The 16,652-nt window shown below is 41.6% G+C and overlaps 1 protein-coding gene across 23 annotated transcripts in view; it reads left to right on the forward strand.

The window, feature by feature from the left end:
• FRMD3 (FERM domain containing 3) overlaps window positions 1-16,652 on the forward strand; it is a 285,855-nt gene that overhangs the window by 191,663 nt on the left and 77,540 nt on the right. For all 23 annotated transcript variants that reach the window (XM_070590805.1, XM_070590811.1, XM_070590803.1 and 20 more), the window contains one exon: window positions 5,226-5,349. In XM_070590805.1, the coding sequence (XP_070446906.1) occupies window positions 5,226-5,349 (124 nt within the window). The remainder of the gene's footprint in view (window positions 1-5,225; window positions 5,350-16,652) is intronic.

Consider the following 16,652-nt stretch of genomic DNA (forward strand, 5'->3'; position numbering starts at 1 on the left):
CCTTCACTGCCATGTGAAGATTTCATAAGACTTATTTTCAGGGTTCAACGAGCCCCAGAGGGTGGGGCAGTGGGAAACAGCAAGTGCGTATGACTCAGAGCAGGCTACTGGATGTTTCCACCTGTAAGAAAAAGCGGTTTGAGGGAAGGCAGTCTCCAGGGCCTGAGGCAGCGCATCACCAAGGGGATGGCCTAGGAGCCCAGTAAAGAATGACTCAGGTGTCCTCTTCCCCTGGGCCCGTCGGGAGGCAGCTGGCAGCAGGGCCTATTTGGAGGGACCCAGGTGATCCAGCCATTTGTTGCATGAACGCTAATGATGTGTTTATGAGAAAAGGCGAGGGCAGGGAGGAGAGGCAGGCACGGAGAGGAGGGATGGAGAGAAAGAGATTACTCTGTGAGCATGTCACCCTCATAAAGGGTCTGGAATAACAAAGGAGCTTGTGATGGGTCACAAGCAAATCATGACAGTCTTCAGCCTATCACGGTTCCAAGCTTCATTCACAGCTTCAGAGAGACAGCCATCCTTGTCTTGTTGCCACCACTGTTGCCACCACTGTCCCATGGGATGCTCTGTGCTTGAAATAGTTCCTTGGACCTGTCTCCAGGCGTGTGCTCTCTGAGAAGTCTGAAGAGTGTGTCTGTGCTGCTTTGGCCTCCCCCTTGGAGCACCCTAGTGCTCTGTAGCAGATTTGGGCAGAGATGTTAAAACCCTTGGAGGTATTCACATTTAAAGTCAGAACTATAGTGACACTGTGATGAGAAATCATGCTTCCATCTGCCCCGGAGTGGAGTATGTGCTTCCGCGAGCCACCTCTCTTATATCAGAGCTAAGGGATGTTAAAACCCCATAGTTCTTCTCCTTCCCTGTGAAGACTGCAGATTCCTAGTTAGGGAGCACTGCCTTCCGAAAGGGAAAAGTGAATCGATACTAATCCAAGCAACAGACCGGCATATGAGGATTTCAGAACGCATTTAGGCATTAGTGAATTATGGTCAATTCTCCAAGGACAAGCTCAGTATGGATCTGTAATGGGAAGCTTTCCATCCTGTTTTACATTTGAAGTAAAGCCACACGGGCTCCATCCAGACAGTTAGGGCCCTCTTTTATCCCTTATCGCTGTTACCAGTGACCACACACACAGATGCTATAGAGTTGGAAATGGACTGGCAGACTTCAAAAGGACCTTTCAGCACTAAAATACATCAGTATCCATGGGCCACTTGTAGCAAATCCAGTAAAAGCTGGATTCATTAAATTCTCTGATGCTCGGGAGATGCTTAAGCAGCACTAGAGATCATTACAAATGCGGAGGAAGATCTGCTTTGTGGGATCTGCCTGTGCTTACAGAGCGTGATGGGAATGTGGAGCAAATGATGAGAAAGCAGGAGGCCCCGTGTTTTCACTGGCTTCCTATTTGCTGATGTTCTTTGAAAGAGCATGTTTTAAGCTTCAGCGTATTCTGAGTGTATAAAGAACAGACAGCCACCAAGAGTTTTGCCTCCTGTACGTGCTGGACACAACAAACATATTCGATGCATGCAATGCATATATTTTCTTTCATAATGCAAATTGCAAAACAAACACACAGAACCCCAGGGATCTATTTGTCTCCTCTCTTGCTAAAAATATCTTTCCTCTTCCTTCTACAAAACAGCAACATGGCAGGATTATTGTTCTTATCTCTCTACCTGGTGTGTTCAACCCCTGTGGCTCCTTGTGGGTATTCAGAACTCAGTTCAGATGTCACTCCCTCTCAGAAGTCTTCCTGGGTTACTAAAACAGCCTCTGCCCTGCACATTGTTCTTTCTCACACTCCTGCTTTGTTGTCTTTTAAGCAGTTGTATCTGAAATTACTTCTGTTGAGTTGTTTTGGCTTATTATGCATTCCCCGCTATGTAGAATCTAAATTCCACTGCTGCAGGACTCTGGGTGTCTTTTTCACTGCAATCTCCATGTCTGGCACACCGTAAGTTCTCCACTCAATGTGTGAAGTGAACCAGGGCACCTGCCTAAATTGCACCAACGTGTGCTTTGTTTTTATACTTGGGAAAGACTGGTTGGTTCACTACCACCTTCATTTATTTGTTCATGTGCTCTCCAAACATTTGTGGGACAGCCGCTAGGTGGCAGGCACTGCAGTGTAAGTCCCTGTGGGGGGTGGGGGTGGGGGACAGACAAGCACACAGGCAACTGTGATGATGTATTGATGTCTAAATGGAGGGACACACGGGTCCCTGCTATGACCTCAGGAGGGCCCCTGACCCAGCAGGGAGGCATCAGGGAAGACTCCTGAAGGAGTTGGCACCAAAGCTGTAACATCCTGTATTTCAAGTTCATTTGGAATGGGTCCTCTACAGAGCAGGGGAAATGCCATGGCCAAGCTTGCCCTTTGTGCTCACCATCACTCGATCACACTCATCCATTAGCTTCAACTTTTTGGATTTTTCTGACAGTTAAATTCTCTTAGAAAAGTGCTAGGGCCTGTTTCAAATTGTAAGCCATCCAATGTGCTTTGTGTCATTTGCCACAACTTTATCCTAAACGTGATGTATAGGAGAGAGAACCACAAGCTGCTTACTCAACTCCTTTTGGTATGGAAATAGTTAGAAGTCCTTAATCATTTATATAAACTGCCTTTTGCTTCAGAGTTTGAAATCAGAGTTAAATACAAGCTTTAAGGGACAAAAAAGCAGGGCCTGTGATGGGGGAAGCATTGACATTTACCTTGTGAGCAGCCCTGTGCAGGTTCCGAGACATTTCTTCTCTTAGATCTCTGGCATTTGCATTGTTTAGCAATACAAGTCCATCATACCTCACAGGTTTTCCTGGAAAGAGAAGTACCCCCCACAAACAATGCCTTCCCTCACCAATCACCATGCAAGCTGACACTTGCATTGAAGATGACCCAGTTTCGTATCAGTTGTCCCTTCCTTGTGGAAAATGGGATTATTGAGTTATACCATCTCCTAAATTTTTAGGCCCATGACCAGCCCACAAGGGCGTGTGTGTGTGTGTGTGTGAGTGTGCACGCGTGTGTAGATATGTTAAATGTGTTTCTTTTGAAATTTAGGTTGAGTTAATCATCAGTTCATGGCCCATTCTCATCATGGGTCCCTTTGGGCCCATCCATTGATTGATTTCCCTCTTTTCATTATTCTCCATTTCCATTCCTAAAGGCAACAACTGGGTTCATATGTATCTTTGACTTTGTCTACATCTTTATAAAATGGTTAGTAGTGTTTTGTCTGTATACATTTTTAAGTTTCATAATTAAATGGAGTTACAGAATTCATTTTATTTCTTTTTTTTTATGCTTAGAACACTATTTTGGGGATCTATTCACATTACATCTATTTTGTTGCTTTTAATTTCTACACAGTATCCAGTAGGGTGCATCACCCATGTTTTATTTATTCCTCCCACCAAGATGAGTACCAAGTTGCCTCCATGTCCTTTTTGCACCCAGAGTTTCTCTAGAATCTGTGCCCAGAAGTGATATTACTGAGCCATAATATTTTACTAAATGCTCTCGACTTGCTCTCCAGAAGAGCTACATGCATCAAGAATCCTATAGAAGTGGATGAGTATTTCCATATGCTCATGTTTCTGTCAACACATAGAATCATCCGACTTCCTAAACTTCTTGACAGTCTTATAGCTGTAAAGTGATGGCTTGTTTTGGTTTGCATAGCTCTGATTACTGGTTAGTCTGAGCATCTCTGTGTACACTAGTCCTTTTGGTTTCCCCTTCTGTGAATTGGCTGTTTATATCCTTTGACCGTTATCCTATTGGTCTTCCTGCCCATTTTCTTATTCATTTGTAGGGATTTCTTTTTTATTCTAGATATTAGCCATTGTCAGCTTTACATTTTGCAAATATATTCTTTCAACTTGTCATTTATTATTTTGACTGTGATATCCTTTAATTAACATAAATATTTTAATTTTGATATGATCAAATTAATCAATTTCCCCTCTGTGGTTGATGGTATTTTGGGTCTTATTTTAAAAGTCCTTCCTCATGTGGTATACATTTTAGGTTGTTGTAAGAACTCTATAATTTGAATTCTATTAAGAAGCTTTAAAGAGCTTTGCTCTCCTCCCAATTTTGTCCTTTTACAGTCATTAGATGATTCAGCAATGAAGGGACAGTAGATACAAATTACAGAGCTGGATGTGATTTTGCAGATGTGCTCAAGACATATTGATTTTTATGTACTTCAAAGTCATGTTGGTGATCAAGTTCTTCTAGTACAATTTTCCCACCATGTTTAATCTACTCTCCTGGACCATTTCTGCCTGAGATGCTTGCCCCTTCCAGCTCATTTTCCTTAGCAAGCTTGTAGAATCAATAGAAAATATTCCCACTGCCAGAGCATCATCTTTGCTGCTCCTGGCTGCGGTCGGTGCACATCCCAGGTCCATCCTCTCCTAGACCCACCAGCTGCTCAGAGATGTGCAGGCATTTCTTTTGACCCTTAAAGACCCTCTGGAGGTGCCCTATATTAGAATCTAGCAATAGCCTTCATCTGGTATGCTTGTCCCTACTTAGATACACACTCTTTAATTTGAGGAGAAATTCATTTATTTTTAAGTGCAATCCTCTTGGGAGTCTTATGTTGTGATTTTTTTTTTTCATTGAATGAGCCACACCTGCACAAATCTCAGAGTGGGCAGCTCCAGCCAGGGAATTCCTAGACTCCCAGAAAATGACCTGTGAAAGGAAGCTTGAGGAGCGTCCAGTGGTTTCTAACTAGAAGTGGGACCATGTCCTATCCTGGGAAGCATTTGGAAATCCTGGGGAGGGGGCATTTTTGGTGGTCACAATGACTGGGTGTGCCACTAGCACTTGGTGCCTGAAGGATAGGGGTGCTAAATGTCCTACCATCCCTTGGAAGGTCTGAAACGGTAAAAAATCATTTATCCCCTAAAATCCCAATAGTGCCCATGCCACACTGAGAACCAATGATTTAAATTCCTTTATTGTATAGATGAAGAAAATGAGCCGCAGAGAGGTTGACAAGTACCCAAGAAGCTCACACAGCTAGATCTGACTAGAATATGAGTCTCTGGACACTCAGGCTGTGGTCTTTCCATGGACACAAATGCATTTGTTGGCTGAGCTTATTCCAAGCTCTTCTGGGTGGCAGGAGCCATTCCTTGTGCACCCTGCTCTTGTTGTTTTTAATCTCTCTCTCTCTCTCTTTACTTTTTACTGGTTACAGCTGAGCTCGGTGATTATGATCCTGATGAGCATCCTGAGAATTACATCAGTGAGTTTGAGATTTTCCCCAAGCAATCACAGAAGCTGGAAAGAAAAATAGTGGAAATCCATAAAAATGAACTCAGGTAATATGCGTAGACATTTGTAGGAATGATAGAAATGAGAAAGTATTCTTATTGCAGGGAATGTGGAAATCATGCTGCGAAGTAAGAATATTTGTAATGTATAGGTAGACTGGGTCTGGTGGCAGAGCAGTATTTCTGGGCACTGTCAAGGTCCCCCATCAATAACAATCTCAATAGTTGGAGTGTCCTGGGTGGCTGTTTATGAACCATCAGCAGTTATTAGAGCCATATCTTTTCTTATAGGTTTTATCCACCTGAGTTTCTGAAAGTGAAATTGAGAGTCAATAAGTAATCCTTTCTATTTTTAATTTTGCACTTCCTCTTCCCCTCATGTGGCCATTGCTGGAAGCCTTGACTCCAAGTAGGGCAGAATCTACCGACAAGGTTTCCTTTGCTGAGCTGCTTTCAACATGATAGATTCAGCACCTGCTCTTCTTTTCCTTGTCTGTGATGCTCCAGGATGATTGTGATTGCTGACTACAGAATAGTAATATTAGGAGCAGCAAAATCACATACAGTGCTCACTGTGCACCACATACTGTTCTAATTACTTGCACCTATTGACTCATTTAATCTTTGCAACAACCTAGGAGATAGGTGTCATGGTTGTTCCCACTTTACAGATGATGGATGAGGCACAGAGAGAGTGAGCATCCTATCCAAGATCACACAGCTAGCAAGTAGCAGAGGCACAATCCAGGCAGCCTGGCTCCAGAGTGCTCTTAGCAATGTAATGTTTCTGCTCTGCATAGGCTATACCAGGAATGAAATGAAGTGGGCATAGGTAACAGCACCAATTCAGAATCCAGGTGACTCAGGTGTTCTCGTCTGTAACTAGAATTTAGATCAGTGCAAATCGCAGAAAAATTCATTTTAAGAATAGCAAGTATAGGCTGTGCTATGACAAGTATTAATGAAGAACTGTAAGAGCTGAGATGCTTCCATCTTCTGGGCCTCTGGTAATTATTAAAAAAAATAGTGTCTCTGGATTATGAGTTCTGGAACAAGTAACTGTCCCCTTGTGAGGGAGTGCTGGAGCTCCCTACTTTATGCAGGCACACCCCCTTCTGGTGAGTCTGAGAAGAGTATACATGTGGGTTTTAAAAGTGGCAACACAACTTATAGATGAATTTTTGGATGAACATTGGAATTTCAGTTTGGATGAAGCTTGGAAAAGATGACTCTCTTAGAGATAAAGATGATTAGACATCAAAAAATTGTACCAATTTCAGAAAGCAATGTACCACGTCCGTGGGTAATTTTAGAGTATTATCTCCTAGTGGAAAGCTTTGTTGAAAATATATGACACAATGACTATTCCTTTTACATTTGGGGGCAAGCACACTAGAGGTAAAAATAAAGTTCCAGTGTGCCAGTTGAGGGGTTCATGGACCGGCAGTGTCTGAGGAGCACAGGGGGAGAACCTCTCAACAAAAGAGTCACATCCACTGTGTGGACTGGTAGGAGATGGGAATTGAATGTCTGCTGTGACCAAAATTTGTAGGGCCTCAAATGCTCAGATTATATGATAATCATTGATATTGATATATCAATATATAATAATAAACATTTATTCAGCACTTACTGGATGCCAAAACACTGTGCCAAGAAGCTTACTTGCTTTACTCCATTCAATCCTCCCAAACTCTATGAGGGAACTGCCATTGTTGTTCCCAGTCTGAGGAGAAGAAAGCACCACCTGGAGTGGCTACAGGACTTGCCCTCTTAGTGGCAGAGGCGGGCCTTGAACCTTGCTCTTCTCCAACACTAGCACTCATGCTCTTGTCCACTGTGTTGAGCTGTGGTGAAGCAGTCAGGAAATCATGTTCCACAGTGACCAGCATGGCAATGAGGCCTGAGGGTGGAGACTGTGGGCAGCAGAAGCAGTTAGTTATTCCTACCGTCCAGGCAAGAGATGCCATGGATCTGAAAAAGTCAGGAGTAGAGAAAATTGAAAATAGAAGAGAGTCTTGCGAGACATTCCAGCATACCTGGTGACCCACTGGATTTCACGAGTGCATGAGTGAATTGAGGAAGATCCCAGATTGTCTTTTATAAGCAGAGAGCTGTGGATTGGACCTTGTGTCAGCACCTGAATTTGCTGATAACCCTGAAAGCAGTCATCATGAACCCGGAGGATATAGGGGGTCATCAGTCAGCTATGGTTTATAGGTCTCAGAGGTAAATTCCATGGCTTGATCAAAGTTGCCATTCTGTGGCACTACCCATTTGTAACATCCAGAAAGCCCTTGTGAAGAAGTCAAAGTTGTATGTCTGAAGGATGAGACAGGTAGAAATCATGTGATATTGCCAGGAGAGTTTCAGGGGGTATTTCCCTGTGTATTTTTGCTCATCTTCCTCAAGTCGTTGTGCATTTCTATCTGTGTCAGTGCAGCAGAGAGAGATTTTAGGTTTGGATGGGAAGATAAGAAGAGCAGAACAAGCTGACAGTGCAGAGGGGGAGGGGCTTTCTAGAATTGGTTGGCAACCTGCTATAGAGACTGAGTTTGCTCTGGGGGCTCAGTGGACCCTTTACACACAGGTGTGAAAGGGTTGATCTTTCAACTGTGGGAATTGGACCACTGGATTCTGGGAATTGGATTACTTTGCAAACCTGACAGTGTCAGGAAGGAGTCTCGGATGGAAGATACCTGTAAGAGGCACCATGACCCTCCCACACAGCAGGAGAGAATGTGTGGCCATTGAACTGTTGTTATGGAAACTTCCTGAGAGGATTCCACTTGGCCTTTGGTGGGGTTTGAGGAGGCCCAAAAATAATAGCCACCTGCTTCCTACCTGATTTCTGAACCAGTTGAGAAAGAAAACAAAATAGATGGCCATAGAGATACTCAAATATTAGCAGAAATGATGGTGATTTACAGTGAGGGTTCACAACTTTCTCTAGCCTTTTTACCTGGTTAGCACTGTTCTCCTGCACTCTCTGAGGAAGGGACAAAAGCTGTGACTCTTGGGAGAAAATTAATCAGGGAGGAAGAACTTCTCTCCCTAGGAGGCTCCGCACTTATTGAAGGTGAAACCCAGTGGCTTGATAGACAGGCATGAATAAGAGAGTTCTTTAGAGGAAAGAGAGGGAGAGAGAGAGATTCCTTGGAATTTGGAGGTGCTTGAAAATAGATTTTAGTAAGAATTTCCGTGAACCAAGTGCTTAGACTCCTTTAGATGTTTAAGAGATTTGCAAGTGAACGTTGAAATTCATGCCTGTGTCGACTTTGCTTCCTTAAATGTGCCATATCTTTGGCTGCCAGGAGAGTAGGGTAGAGAGAAGTCACAGTTTTGAAAATATGATAACATAGTTATTGACCATCTTTATATCAGTCAGGATAAGCCAGATTTTGCTGAGGAAACAGCCGCAAAAGCTCAGTGGTTTAGAAGAAAGGCTTATTCCCTGTTCTGCCCTGTATCCACCAGAGGTCAGCTGAGGGGCTCCGCTCATCATTGTCACTCAGGGCAGTCACAAGCTTGAATTTCTCAGTTGTTGAGCCAAAGGGAAAAGAGACCTCTAGAAGGTCTTGTTTCAACTTAGAAGTGATACTTGTAACTTTTGCTTCAGCACTGACAGCAAGGAAGCACAATTGTATCAGATGTTCTGAAGGTACAAACTGGAAACAGGTGGCAAACAGCTCTTAATGGCCTTCACAGTCTTATTAACTAATAGAGGTGTATTTTTTTTAGTAGACTTCATTTTTTAGGGCAGTTTAAGATTCACAGCAAACTGAATGGAAGGTACAGAGATTTCCCATCTAGCCCCTGCCCCAACACATGCATAACCTGCCACATTATCAACATCCCTCACCAGAGTGGTACATTTGTTGCAATTGACAAACCTGCATTGATATATCATCATCACCCATATTCCATATACCTTAGGGTTCACTCTTGGTGTACATTCTGTGGGTTTTGACAATAGTATAATGACATGTATCCACCTTTTTAGTATCATACAGAATACTTCCACTGCCATAAACATCCTCTCTGCTCTGCTTATTCACCCCGCCTTCCTCTAATCCATGGCAACCGCTGATCTCTTAACTGTCTCCATAGTTTTGCCTTTTCCAGAAAGTCATATAGTTTGGATCATATAGTATGTAGCCTTTTCCATTGGCTTCTTTCAGTTAGCAATATGCACTTAAGTTTCCTCCATGTATTTTCATCAATAGCTTGCTTCTTTTTATTGCTGAATAATATTCCATTGTCTGTATGTACCATAATTTGTTTATCCATTCACCTACTGAAGGATATCTTGGTTGCTTTCAAGTTTTGGCAATTATGAACAAAGCTGCTATAAACATCCATGTGCTGGCATTTGTGTGGACGTAAATTTTCAACTCATTCAATTAAATGCCAAGGGGCTTGATTGCTGGATTGTATGGTGAATGTATGTGTAATTTTGTTAGAAACTGACAAACCATCTTCCAAAGTGACCGTACCATTTTGCGTTCCCATCAGCAATGAAAGAGAGTTCCTATTGCTCCACATCCTTCCCAGCATTTGGTGTTTTCCATGTTCTTGACTTTGGCCACTCTAATAGGTGTGTAGCTAATAGAGTTTTATTTAGAAAGATTTTATAGAGGCATCTTGGGACTTCTTAATATCCTGTGAGCTAGAAGATGTGAAGATGTATGATTCACATTATTAAATAGAGGTTGGTGCTAAAACTCAGGCTTAATGATTCTTCTAGATCAGGAGTAATTAATAATTTTTTTTGGCTTTCTGTACTTTCTATTGCAGCCACTCAGCTATGCTTTGGTAGGACAAAAGAAGACATAGGCATTACATAAATGAGTAGGCTATGATTCAATAAAACTTTATTGACAAAACAGATGGTGGGCCAGATTTGACCATGGATTCTAGTTTACTAACTCCTATTCCAAACACGTGGCAGAGCACATCTTGAATCCATTTCTGCTATACTCTTCTGCCTCTGTAGATAATTTTAAGGCAACAAGAGCCATATTTGTTTTGAAAACTGTGTATAAAAAAGAACCTCTTATAATTTACAGATTTCATTTGAGTTTGATACGCGGAGATGAGGCCCTAGCGCTGGGACTGCTTAGAAATAGGTTATTCCTCCTGCTAGAGCCCTCTAGTGGCTGGGGGGAGACATTGCCACAATCCCTGGGGACATGACAATTGTATTATTTTTGATTGTCTTGGTTTCTGTTTTCCAAAGCTTTAATCATTGGCCATCTGGGTTAAGAGAGAATACCGATTCCATTCGTCCTGACGGTGCTCAGAGGGGGTTGAAGATCAAGAAGAAGATTGATTTCACTATCAGGGACCCTGATTGACTTTTCTGGAGGTTTTCCTAGAGTTTTTACTCAGCTGGTCCTCTCATCACCAGATCATCAGGTTTCTTATTAGAGGCAAAGACATTTGGATTAGCTTCAGTCACAGGTCATCAGCTTTTAAATAGTCAAAAAGCTCAATTGGCAATGAAGTGGTTTTGATGAAGTGTATTCCTTGCCCTTGAAGAGCAGAAAAATCATCCAATTAGCCACCACCATAACGACCTGATACAGTGAGGTTTGTGCTGGAAGCAACAATGACACTGAGTGTATTTTAAAGAGTCATTATCTCTTTCTGTTTCTTAAAACTGACATTCTCTGTAAATCATATGCCATGGCTCCCTGGCAAGGATTTATAGTTTGAAAAATGCCTAGCTTTCTAGAAATAAGTGCCCTGCTGTGATAAATACCCTCTACCTGTGCTTCTGATGAATAGATCAGGAGGGCCCCCTTATGAAATGTTTTTGTGCAGTTTTGAGATGAGTGTTTATTGTGTAAAAGGAGGAGAGGAAATGTCAGATTATTTTGTAACCCTATCTTTCTTGAAATGTGTTTTTCCTCTGCCGTCTCTCCTCCCCGCTCCCTGTGTCCTTTCCCTTCTCAAGTCTCTCATTCCAAAACCCTAGAATCTCTCTTTCTGGTTGGTCATAAAATCCTTTTCCGTTCTCTGTTTTTATTTGATATACCACCCTTCATAGGAATGGGAAGATGAAATGATTTGGCATCAAATGCTTCTCTGTAAAAACTAAATCCTTGTGTTATGTGTCCTAGAGTCAGGGATATTTCTAGGGAGGGTTGGTCAACGGACAAATGATGTGTGCACCCAAGCTGTCAACATTTTTTATATAGGTGAAATCTTGCTAAAGTGACTTGGAGGGAGAAAGAGCAATGTTACTGAAGTACAACATGGCCTTGAAGAAGGAGAGAAGGGTAGTACTGAAAGCTGGAATCAGCCATCACTTCACACATTTTTTTGATCGGCCCTGGCATGTGATTCTAACTTATGCATAGAGTCAAAGACTTTTTGAACTTTTTATGAGACTGTAACAGTGTATTTATCCATCCATCCATCTGTCGACGTACCCATCCATGATTCATCCACATATCCATGCATCTATCCATCCATCTGTTCATGCAACAAATATTTCTTGAAGGGCAACTATGTGTTGGGAACTGTAGAAGTGTTAGATGACCTACCCCAGTGATCTTCAACTGCCTCACCACCAAGCTGGCATCCCCTTAATCATCTCCACTCGCCCATGACCTCATGTTTTAAAAGATTTTATCTAAAAAATGATATTCATGAAGCCACAATTAATTTGCTTCCTAATTTTTATTAGTCATACCCAGCTACCATCTAGAGCCCTTGAATATCAAGAGGTCACTAGCCAAAAGCAAAGAAACTTGACACCCAATTATTACACTTGAGGGACCCTTGGAGTCAAAGCAGGGGTTATAAAATGACAGTCCTTGGACTACACTCTGACCCAGATATATGTTCTTTGGGCCAAATAATAGTGTTTAAAAGTGGAATCAGTTGCCATAAAGTTCCAGCTTTACTCACAACTGGGGAATTTGGTAACACTAGGCCCTGATCCCTACGTGGCAACATTCAGCTCAAGCTAATCAAGAGTGCCTTTTAAAAGAATCATTTGCTCTCCAAATTTGCCACTGTCCCTGCTCAGCCAATTCACCTTCTGTCCATTGGTATTGAGTTTGTGACCATCTTCTTTTACTAATGAGGAAGCAGAGGCCTGAGAAATTAACTTATCTAAGGCTATACAATTATGAAGCCATAGACCTTGGCCTGAAACCTGAGTCTTCACGTACAGTGCTCTGATATCTTTCTAAGTGGCTGCTCTCCTGTAAGTATTGTCCTTGCCTGGCCCCAGGGCATCACCACTGTCTCCCTCATAGCATGGTAGTTACCCAAATTTGCAGTGTTCTGTCTAATGCTCTGTATAGAGATGGTCCCTAATGGTTCCCAAGGAGTTTGAAAGAGATGATGTCCCTCTCTAAGTAAAGAATTAGAAATGACAGACTGGATTTTCCCAACATCATTTATTGAAGAGATGTCATTTCCCCATTGTATATTCTTGCCTCCTTTGCTGTAGATTAATTGACCATACACTCATGGGTTTCTTTCTGGGCTCTTTATTCTGTTCCATTGGTTTATGTGTCTGTTTTTGTGCCAGTATCATAATATTTTGATTACAAGAGCTTTGTAGTATAGTTTGAAATCAGGGAGTGTGGTTTCTCCAGATTTTTTTCTTCTTTCTTAAGATTCTTTTGGCTATTCTGGGTCTTTTGTCATGCCATACAAATTTTAGAATTATTTGTTCTAGTTCTGTGAAAAATGACATTGGTATTTTGATAGGGATTGCATTAAATCTGTAGACTGGCTTGGGTAGTATGGACATTTTGACAATATTAATTCTTTCAATCCATGAGTGTGGTATGTCTTTCTATTTATTTGTGTCACCTTCAATTTCTTTCATCAACGTTTTATAGTTTTCAGAGTACAGGTCTTTTACCTCCTTGGTTAAATTTATTCCTATGTATTTTATTCTTTTTGATGCAAATGGAAGTGGGATTGTTTTCCTAATTTTTCTTTCTGATAGGTCATAATTAATATATATAAATATTACAAATTTCTGTATATTAATTTTGTATCCTGCAACTTTATTGAATTCAGACTGGAGACTCCCACTTCCAGTTAGGAAGTAGGAAAGCATGAGACTTTGATTTTCCCCAGCCAAGATAACATTAACAAGCTGCATAAACTACAAAATCATATTTTTAAAACCTATCCTGAGAGTGTAGCTTGCAAAGAAACCTAAATGTACCAAAAGTCCAGAACGTCTTTCCTAGGAGAGCTGAGACCTGCAGTTTCTTTCTCTTCTGGTGGAGTGGTGGGAGAAGGAGAGACATCCCACAGGTGGGGTGCAAGAGGAACTAGCTAAACCTTTAACAAGCTTTTAGTGCCCATGAATGGGCTAACTTGTCCGATTGGGACCCCAAACACTCCAGCTACAGAATGAGTTGCACTTTCCCACCACCCTTGGGCTCCAGGCATTCACTGACTGAAGAGGAGCAGTATGCCAAAGTCAGACAGGATGGGAGAGCTGAGTGAAATCCCTCTGAGGCACTCCAGACCTTTAACCAGCGCGGGGAAGCTCTTGACAGTGGTGAGGGACAGGACCACAGGGAGGAAAATGATCTTTTGAAGTGCAGACAGCCAGGGATGGGACTAAAGAGCAAAGAAAACTCTCTGCAGCTCAAAAAAGTTGCCAGCCAGGCTACGAAGAAAGCATAGAGAGATCTCCAGAGTCTCCTGGGAGCTAACATCCCAAGCCCTGCCGAAGGGCGAGTCCTGAGAGCACCTACAAGCACTTGAAGCCAATGGTGAGCAAATCTAACTAAAATTGCAACCAAGTCGCAGCAAAACCTAACCTAACTCATACTGAGAATTTTACTTTTCAGTAGAAGACAATTATATTGGTCTTTTACCAATGAGTTTAATTCTGGAGTTCATAGACCCAAGTGGGTCCAGCGGAGCCCAGTCCACCTCCTTCCCTGCCAAAATGCTCCAAGCAGTCCAGATCACTGCTGGCAAGATCCACACCTCTTTCTACAATTAATGTCCACTGATAATTTGCATTCATCCTTGGGATGCTGTACACTTTTGTACTGTGTGTGATAGCATGCTAAAGGAAGATCAGTAAGAGAATGTTCCTCTTTGACAAAAAATATTCAAGATAGGCAGAAGGGAAAAACATAGCTAACTCTATAATTACTTGACCTCACCTAATTTATTAGAAAAGCATATCTTTAGAGAATTGTTAGCTCTTAAAAAAGAATTCAGCTAATCACTAGCCTTTACTTCTAAATGTCTCATTAGAGACACTATTAATCTTAGCAGAACAGCTCCTGGTGCAAGATTTAAAGGATAGAAAATCATTAATTTCCATTACCAAACAAGATTTTTGCCCGAAACAAATGTCCAATGGCAGATTTGAGGGGAAAAAAATTCTATTTAATTGGTCTTAGTGTCTTCCTGAAGACCTGATCACTAAGTGGTTTCTTCCTCAGTGAGTCGGGGGACTCAGGAGACTTCAGTGCTGTCGGGTCTCCACCTTTTCTCCATTGGTTTTGAACCCTTTCCTTTCTCTGAACATTTGCATTAGTCTTTCTCTGTGTCTGACTTTTTAGATTAGTCTTTTAAACACTTAGCTGTTGGACATCTGCAGTTAAACCCAAAGCAAACGATACCAATTTGAGGATTTATTTGAGAGGCCTTTGCTTTGCTGTAAATATCTCGACATGCTTCCTGACATTTCCTCCACCATTGTATTTCTGATTTCAGTCATGTGCATGGCCAGCAAGGAAACAAATGCTATTCTGAGGGTGAGGGGGGAGCATACTCTGTGCCAGGCACTAGTCTAATGATCTATTAACTGCCTACTCTTTACACCAAATCTGGGAGCTAGGTACTGCTTTTTATCCTCATTTTATGGAATCAGAGAGACATAGCTTCACTTGTTCTCTATTCCTGTGTTCAGTTCCTAGGTCAGGGTTCAGCAAACTTTTGCTGTGCTAGGCCAGTTAGTAAATATTTTAGGCTTTTCAGAACGTACAGCCTCTGCTGCAACTGCTCAGTTTTGCCATTGTGGCATGACAGCATCCATAGACAGGACACAAACCAAAGGGCGTGGCTGTGTTCCGATAACATTTATTGACACTGAAATCTGAATATTATGTAATTTTCATGGGTCATGAGATATGATTCTTCGTTTGATTGGTTTAAACCATTTAAACATGGAAAGATCATTCTTAGCTTGAGGGCTGTACAAAAACAGGCGGCAGTATGGATTTAGCCCGCAGGCTTTAGTGTGGGGAATCTCTGACCTGGATTAAAATTGAGACACCGCTGCTCTCTAATCAGCTCTAAATATCAGTCATCTGGAATGGCTTGCTTCATCATGGATAAGGTGCAATGTTTGGAATTTGGAAAATGCTTTCTATAAGAACTTATAGAAACCACGTCATTTAGCAGTGCTCTGCCGTGGCGTCCGGGAGGGCAGGCAGACAGCTCTGGACCATATCGTGTTGGGACTGATGAAGGTGCAGGCACTGAGCAATGCTTTAGAGCCAGGCACACTTGGATCTGCACCTCACTTCTGCACTTACTAGCAGTGTAACCTTGAGGAAGTTACTTTCCTTCTTTGAGTATCAGAATCCTCACCTGTAAAATGAGGATAAGAATTCCTCCTCTATGAATATTAAGTGAAAAAATATGTTTAGAGCTTGGCAACATAAACAATTGTATATTGCTCAGAAAAGTATGGTTTAGTAAAAGATAGTTCTGCATACTTAGCCATCATATTTGTCAAAATCAAATTTGTTTAGTTCAGCAGTGCTTTTAGACTGTATAATATTCATCCAATAATTCTTTTATTAAGAGGGCAGGAATTTGTTTCTCTTTCAATCATTGTAAATATATAATACATAAAAGAGTATATACAATATATGTAAAACTTAAAGAATGGCTGAAAACACCCATGACCCGCTAATTCTACTTATGAATTAGAATACGGCCAGCTGCTCTGATGTCTCCTGTGTGCCTCTCCCAGTTCGCCTCCCTCCCTCCTCTGCACTATTCTGAATTGGGAGTTATTCATTATCCTGTTTTGCTTTTATAAATGTACTTCATATGTATCACTAAATAACGCATTGCTTGGTTTTTGCCTCTTTTGACTTTCATATAAATGGAATCATACTACTCTATTTTTGTACCTCGCTTTTTCCCCATCAACACTATGTTTTTGAGGTTCTTCCACACTGATGCACGTAGCCATAGGTGTTCATTTTTCCTTCTGTGTAATTAGTTTTCTATCCTATAACATGTTGCATTTTATGTATCCATTCTGTTGATGGACATTTGGGCTGTTTCTAGGTTTTTGCTATTACAAAGAAAGTTGTTATGGCTTCTTGAAT

The sequence above is a fragment of the Equus przewalskii genome, chromosome 22 (genome assembly GCF_037783145.1).
Source record: "Equus przewalskii isolate Varuska chromosome 22, EquPr2, whole genome shotgun sequence".
Taxonomy (NCBI): Eukaryota; Metazoa; Chordata; class Mammalia; order Perissodactyla; family Equidae; genus Equus; species Equus przewalskii.